Source organism: Geospiza fortis, unplaced genomic scaffold (genome assembly GCF_000277835.1).
Source record: "Geospiza fortis unplaced genomic scaffold, GeoFor_1.0 scaffold324, whole genome shotgun sequence".
Lineage (NCBI taxonomy): Eukaryota > Metazoa > Chordata > Aves > Passeriformes > Thraupidae > Geospiza > Geospiza fortis.
Genome location: NW_005054559.1, coordinates 117,490 through 125,422, shown reverse-complemented (window position 1 = coordinate 125,422; position 7,933 = coordinate 117,490). Strand labels below are relative to the sequence as shown.

Here is a 7,933-nt window from a genome sequence, read left to right as displayed (position 1 = left end):
TTATATTATATTATATTATATTATATTATATTATATTATATTATATTATATTATATTATATTATATTATACAGAAAGGATACTTACTAAATACTAAAAAGATAATAATGAAAACTCATCATTCTTTTTAGAGTCTCGACACAGCTTGGCCCTGATTGGCCAATGAGTGAAAACAACTCACACCAGAATCCAATGAAGCAATCACCTGTGAGTAAACAATTTCCAAACACATTCCAGATGAGCAAAACACAGGAGAAGCAAATGAAATAATAATTGTTTTCCTTTTTCTCTGAGGCTTCTCAGCTTCTCAGGAGAAAAATGCTGAGCAAAGGGATTCTTCAGAAAATGTAAATACCACAGCATTCCAGGTTTTCAAGGTCATCATGGCACAAGAAAATGATACCCACATCCATGAGTTCATCCTCCTGGGATTCCCCACCACCAGAGAGCTGCAGGCTGTGCTGTTTGTCATTTTCCTGGCCGTGTATTTGCTGACTGTCACCGAGAACATGGTCATCATCACTTTGATCATCACCCACCCCCAGCTCCACAAGCCCATGTACTTTTTCCTGGGCCACCTCGCTTTCCTTGAGGCCTGCTACATCTCAGTCACCGTTCCCAAGCTGCTGCTCACCTTGGTGGTGAAGAACAAGAACATCTCCCTCGCGAGCTGCATGGCCCAGCTGTACTTTTTCATCGCCCTGGTGTGCACTGAGTGTGTCCTGCTGGCTGCCATGGCCTACGACCGCTACGTGGCCATCTGCGCCCCGCTGCACTACGCCCTCGCCATGGGCCACAGGGCCTGCCTGCAGCTGGCCACGGCCTGCTGGCTGCTTGGCTTCCTCATAGCTGTTCTCAAGATCTCCTTCATTTCCCAGCTCTCCTTCTGTGGGCCCGGGGTCATCAACCACTTCTTCTGTGACATCAGCCCGCTGCTCAACCTCTCGTGCACCCAGCGGCGCCTTGCTGAGATGGTGGATTTCATCTCGGCCTTGTTTACTTTGTTGATCCCCCTCTCTGTCATCATCATTTCTTACACCTGCATAATCAGAACTGTTTTGCTCATCCCCAAGGCTCAGAACAGGAAGAAAGCCTTCTCCACCTGTGCTTCTCACCTGGCTATGGTCATCATTTTCTTCTCAGCAACTCTCTTCATGTATGCTCGGCCCAGGAGTGCAGACTCCAGGGATCTCAACAAGCTGGTTTCCATCATTTACACCATTGTCACCCCAATGCTAAACCCATGCATTTACTGCCTGAGGAACCAGGAGGTGAAGGACACTTTGCTGAAGGTTTTGTGTAGCAGGACAGCTCTCTCCAGAGTTTCTGCCTCTGACCACTAATGAATGCTTGGGAGATGATCTTCCAACTGAATGTGTCTGAATCCTATGAAAGCTTAATAAGATTTTTACTTTGACAGAAAGGGTTATTGGGGTTCTCCAATTATTGGTTATTGGAGTCAATCTGCATGTTCAGCTAAAATCTATGAATCTATGTGAATGTAAAAGGTTTTTCTAACTGAACACGTCACTCTTCATTCCCAAGGAGTGGAAAAGGCAATAAACATAATTGTCTTCTCTGAATGTATTTTTTTGGTATGCATCAAAGAACAAAATTGCGTTCTGACCATGATTCAACTTAATATGAAACTAGGATTCAAGAACTTGAGGCACCAAATAATAGTTATGTTGACTTTCTTCACAGGAATGAGGATGGGAACTTCAGTAATTCAGATAAAACCAGTCATTTTAGATAGCTGTGATAGGAGACCATGAAACACCAGTGAGAAGTTTCTTCTTCATTAACTTGAAATATAACTTTGGGAAGTAGCTCAGATTCAGAAACCAAACATTTACTTTTGGGGAAAAGAGTTAGTTTGCACAGTTTAATTTCCATGTTAAATGCTAAATGAGCCTCCTGATTTTTAAATGTTATTTTCCTGTGACCCTTCTACATCACATGAGGAGATATAAGCACTAAGAGAACAATCAGTTGCCTAAACACAGATCTTTCCTAAAGGAACATTCAAAGGAGAGGGCCAGGAAGAACTTTAAGGTAATTTAACACACAGACACAAAATCTTGCTTCATCAGCCTGATGGCAAATGATCCTGGGCTCTGTTTGTTACCCAGGACTACATCGACATTACTGTGTCCAGTCTGGCACTTCCCACTAGAAGAAGGACAAAATGGACATTCCAGCAGAGAATTACCAAATGACAGAAGGGTGGGAGCACACAGCACACAAAGAGAGACAGATGGGAGCAGTTTTTTAAGTCTGGAAAAAAGAATGTTGAGGAGGTTTTTAGCTGCAGTCTGCCACCACCTGAAGAGAGTTACAGAGGAGATAGGGGCAATTCTTAATTGGGCATGACTGAAAAGACAAAACCAACAGGAACTTGTTCCAACAAATTAAATTCAGATAAGATAGAGTGATGAAGCACCACAGAAAGGTCAAGAAATCTCTCTCCTTTGAGCTTTGCAGAGCTTGACCTGACAAGTCCCTGAAAAACCTGACACTCTAAAATATGTTTGTAACAGCAGAACGAGTTAAAATATTCTGGAATTAAAGTTATCTTTCCAACCCAAGTTTTTGTATGATTCTTTGGTATGGATGTCAAATGGAAAAGTCTGTGGCATCTCAAACTGCAACAGAAATTCATGTTTAGGGAAGTGGATCTGGTACCCACTGAGTAGATTTCAACACTGAGCAATATGTTCAATCCTATCCAGGGAATGGATGCTCTGCAGATGATCCATGTCACTCTTCCACTGGGGAGCCAAGAGCTGAGTGCAGTACTCCACATGTGAATATATTTATAATTTTACAGCATAACTCTGCCCATGTCTCTGTTACATCAGCTGTGCCTTGGTCTAGCTGAGAGCTGAAAGTGTCAGAGCTACTAAAATCTCTCAGGGGAGCTGTTTAAGCACTGCTCTGACCTCACATCTAATGGCCTAAATAGCAGCTACTGAGTTGCAAATCATTGTTTTTGTCTCTTTTTATAGCTTGTCACTGTTAGAACACAGCACAGCCTCCAAAACCCCATATTGAACAAACCCAGTAACCTCTTTCATGGTTCATGTACCCTGAGTCATATCTTCACATCCTAGCAGGCCTCAGTAAGCACCTCTCTAGTTTATCCACATTTTCCTTGAATTGCAGGGATCCCAAAATTGGTCCATGGTAATTGGATCCTCACCAACCTAACAGAAATGAGATAAGAACTAACACTACTCTCCCTTCTCCACACACTGACATTATTTTAAAGTTGTCTTCTTCATGGGATGCCCTTACATTCCTGAGCATGCACATGTTGCTTTGGCCAGAAGTTAGAATTCAGCAGCACACCATAAAGTATGTCAAATGTCACTAGATTCTTACATATTTGCAAAGCAAATCAAACTGTATGCCCCAACAGCCAAATAACTTCTGTAATTCCAGCTCTCCTAGATGCTGGACTCTCATTATTTTCACTGTATGAAAATAATTGTAATTTTAAATGTAATTAATGAAATTTAATGTAATAAATGTAATTTAAATGTAATAAACGTAATTTTAGCCATGGTGCTGTCTTAAGGAAGATATCTGATTCACATGAGACCAGCTGGAGGGAGATTTTACAAACAGCTGCTCCCCCCTGGCAGCATGGAGGGGACCACATCAGGTTTTGTACTCTTTGTGCTACAGAATCCTGCAGCAGCTCCTCAGCTCTGTTTGGGAGGCAGCTGACCTCATCAGGGGACACATCAATGCTATCTCTGATCCTCCTTTTGCTCTGAACACATTTGCAGTGTATTAGAAAATTCAGAAAATGCACAGCTTGGCATTTGCGGGTCTGAAGATTGTACACATAACTCCTGTGTGGGTGAAACAACACTTATCCAAAATCGCTCACTCCAAATGTGATTATCAGTTAAGGTCACTGATTTAGATTAGGGCACTAAAATATTTTTCTAGATTACCTTTTGGTAAAAGATTGCCATATCCTCTGCCTCAGGGTATGTTTTTACTTTCCTCTGCCCTATAAAAACCAGTAGACATTAGCTGGTATTCTTTCATTGTTCAGTGTCTCAGAAAAAAAAATCTTCAGAGTTTCTTCTGCTCTGCATGGAATCACAGAGGAAACAACAACATCCCTCCTCTTTCTGTGATTGCTTCCATTGGGAGGCTACTACAATTTCTGAATCAGACCTCATGAGACACCACAGGTAAACAAAGTGTTGATTTCTCTGTGCTGGTATAAATCACAGCACTGACATATCAATCCACACTTCAGCTGTACCCTACTGATCACATGCTCCAGGACCAGTGGATTCCCACTACAGAAGGTTGAGAACAGTTTTGTTTTTACCAGCACAGCCTGAGCCACTCTTATTTTTGAAGGATTAATCTGAGTTAGCTGCAAACAAACCAGACCCAGAATTGGAATTTGCTTGCACTTATGCTGTATCTGAGATCTCTGGGAACCATCTCAATAGATTTGTGTAGATGTAAGTGTGCTCAGACCCAGATACAGAAACTTTTAGTGGGCTCTTTCAGATTTGTTTGGAGGGGATTTTACTTTAAAAATGAATATATCCTTGTGGTGCTTCACATTTCTCTTAGAGTTCATGGAATATACATAATAGAACGTTAGAAATGTTTAGATGTAGAAACTAAAGCATTGGAAATGGGAATGTCTACCTATAACCTGTCACTTCTTTATACTGGATGGAAAATATATTAGCATCATCATCATTTGTCTAAGGTGAGATTTGTAATGTATATTTATCTCCATGAAATGTAAATTTGTAATGTATATTTATCTCTGTGAAATATAAATTTGTAATGTATATTTATCTCCATGGAATGTAAATTTAAAAGCATGCTTTAATTTTTAAAATGAAAAATTCTGCATTGAGCAGATAAATTTCACAAAGTTCATTTCTAAAAACCCAGCAAAAAAATGTCTGAGCTTCTACAGAGTCTTTAAGTGGTGGTGTAACTTATGGCTATGAATTTAAGCCTGGTATTAGGTGTGATTGTATCAATTTATTGCAGGTGGATAAGGTTCATCTTTCTTCTGCAGAATGGGTGGGAGGAATGAAACCAAAGTCATGTATTTCATTCTCCTGGGTTTTCCAACCACTGGTGAACTGCAGCTGCTTCTCTTCTCCGCTTTACTTCTGGTTTACTTATTAACTGTGTTGGAAAACTTCCTCATCATTCTCATCATCCGAAATAACCACAGCCTGCAAAAACCCATGTATTTCTTCCTAGGGAATCTGTCCTTCTTAGAGATCTGGTATGTTTCTGTCATTGAGCCAAAAATGATCAGAGATGTCCTGTCTCATGACAAAAGGATTTCATTCCAGGGCTGCATGGCACAGCTGCATTTCTTTGTGACTTTTGTTTGCACTGAGTATGTTCTGCTGGCCGTGATGGCCTACGACCGCTTTGTGGCCATTTGCAAACCCCTCCGGTACCCCCTCATCATGAGCCACAAGCTCTGTGCTCAGCTGGTGGCTGCCTGTTGGATGTGTGGCTTGGCCACCTCTTCCATCAAGCTGAGCTTTATAGCCAGGCTCTCATTCTGTGATGTGGACAAAATCAATCACTATTTCTGTGACATTTCCCCCCTCCTGAACATCTCCTGCAGCGATTCCTCTTTGGCCGAGCTCGTGGACTTCACCTTGGCTCTGCTGGTCATCATGCTGCCTCTGTGCACTGTGGTGGCCTCCTACATCTGCATCCTCTTCACTGTGCTGAAGATTCCTTCTTCCCAGGGGAGGCAAAAGGCTTTTTCCACCTGCAGCTCCCACCTGACCGTGGTGATTTTGTTCTACTCCACCACTCTTTTCACCTACGCCCACCCCAAGCTCATGTACACCTATCGTGCCAACAAGCTGGTGTCAGTCCTGTACACGGTGGTTGTGCCACTTCTGAATCCTCTCATATATTGCCTTAGAAACAAAGAAGTCAGGGTTGCCATGAGGAAGACTTTTACTTGCAGAAGAGACACCAAAGAAATCAACTGAAGAGTGCCAGAGAAGGGGCTTTGCTCATGAAGATCCCCTGGGAGCGCTGAGGAGATGAAGTCAGGAGGTCCAAACCTTAATCCATGCAAACACTGCTCATATTTATTGAATTAAACCTTGATATATTTATGTATATACTATGGTTTTGACATGAGATGTGTGGGTTTGGGGTTTTTTTGCTTGTTTTCCCCCTAAGAATCTATGCTGTCATCCTTTCTTAAAAGTCTCCAGCTGAATGACTGCTCTGTTTTTAAAGGTGTTTGGAAATGCTGGAAAATAAAACCCAGATTTGTTTGGTCTGGATGGAATAGAGTCCAGAAAACATTGTAAATGCATGTGAAAATCAGCTATCTATGTGTGATTTATTTAGTTCAAGATTTTGTGATTATCCCTTGAGAGGAATAGGCAGCAGAAAAGGATGGGTAATAGTAACATTCTTAGATTCCTGGTGTAGGATAAAAGGAACCATCTTCTGAAGAAGCAAATGTTTCTAATATGGCATTAGAGAAGGTATAATGTGAATATTCACATGGTACAGCTGCATTGTCACTTGGCCTCTGTCTCAGCTCCACAACTCCTTCATGAGTTTTTAATTGAAATTTTGCAAGGTTTGAAGTTCCTTTAATGCAGTGATTTGGCTACACACTTGACTGGTTTTAAAGCACTGACCTGAAGTGATTGTTTTGAAATAATGTCAGGGAAATCCTTCAAATACACGGTGAAGAGGATTATCATCCAATTTATGTACACTAATAATAATATTCTTAGATAACCTGAAACAAATAATTCATAACCTATTCAACAGGGGTTCCTTAGGGAAGGAGAGAATACAGAAAAGTCTCACACAAACCTTTTGAGAATGCAAGGTCCCTCTTGCATCTAAGCTTATTTCTGGAAGTTTTCCTAATAAACACTTTCACAAATTCAAGTACTTTTAAAGTACTGTAAATAAGTCACTACCCACAAGTAAACAAGGTAAGATTAAGTCCAATCTCAGCTTTTGAAAAACTTTCCTTCTCTCTAAATCTCTCTCTGCCTCCAGGAGCTGATAAGAATGTATGCAAATGTTAGATACTCTGGGTTTAGAACATATTGATCAGTTGCCAGTCACAAAATTTGGGAAGCCATTATATCAAGAACAGAAACATCTATTTCATGCAGATTTATTTGAAACCATGTGCCAAAACAAAGAAAATGTAATACAGTTTGCTGTAACTAAATGTGACACTCCTGTGCTGAGAAGAACGCAAGTTTGCTTTTTGAAAACAGCCCCATCCTGGGGTGTCTGTGATACCCAAACAGGAACTGTGAGATGTTTTTCCCTTCCTGGGGTGATTGCTGCACCCCAGAGCAGTGTTCCCTTAGAGGCTGGGCCCTCACCTGAACCAGACTTCTCAGTTTCAGAGGTGAGTGCACTCCTGGAGTCAGAGAAGAGAACACATTTCGTGAAAACTTGCTTTTGTTTAGAGAGGAGAACCGTTATTGCTTGGGGAGAAGGCAAGGGTGTCTGTTCTGTTTTGATAATCTGGAAGAGGTTTTACAGTGACTTCTGTGAGCCAGAGAGAAGTTTGAGAAGAGGATCCATGTTTACCCCTGAAAGAATTTCCTACCAAGGTCATTGACAGAGAAAGCAAGAAAGAAAGAAGGATAAATAAGAGAAACTTCAACTGCCTATTCCAATGAGCACTTTGTTTGTATTTTATGGCCAATAAGTAAACTTATGACTTTTGTAAGAATGTATGAAAAGCATGCAGGCTATAATAAAAACAGTTTGAAGCCTTCTAAAAATGGAGTGTGGCTTTGTGTTGTCTCTGTCTCAACTACAACAGAAGGAAGCAGATTCTAATGGTTAATGAGGTCTTGATTAGGTCCACAGTGTTTTGCTTAGCAGAAAAAAAATCTACAAAGGGCAGG

At 41.0% G+C, this 7,933-nt stretch overlaps 2 protein-coding genes across 2 annotated transcripts; both read left to right on the top strand.

The window, feature by feature from the left end:
- Positions 1-144: 144 nt before the first annotated feature.
- LOC102038933 (olfactory receptor 6B1-like) lies at positions 145-1,342 on the top strand. Its single transcript, XM_005429599.1, has 2 exons — positions 145-206; positions 303-1,342. The coding sequence occupies exon 2, from the start codon at positions 383-385 to the stop codon at positions 1,340-1,342; it is 960 nt and encodes a 319-aa protein (XP_005429656.1). The 5' UTR covers positions 145-206; positions 303-382.
- Positions 1,343-5,071: 3,729 nt separating this feature from the next.
- LOC102038766 (olfactory receptor 6Y1-like) lies at positions 5,072-6,019 on the top strand. Its single transcript, XM_005429598.1, has one exon. The coding sequence runs from the start codon at positions 5,072-5,074 to the stop codon at positions 6,017-6,019; it is 948 nt and encodes a 315-aa protein (XP_005429655.1).
- The last annotated feature ends 1,914 nt before the right edge of the window (positions 6,020-7,933 follow it).

Excerpts from the sequence above, each read along its gene's own strand:
- LOC102038933 (XM_005429599.1), top strand. The coding sequence starts at position 383 with ATGGCACAAGAAAATGATACCCACATCCATGAGTTCATCCTCCTGGGA.
- LOC102038766 (XM_005429598.1), top strand. The coding sequence starts at position 5,072 with ATGGGTGGGAGGAATGAAACCAAAGTCATGTATTTCATTCTCCTGGGT.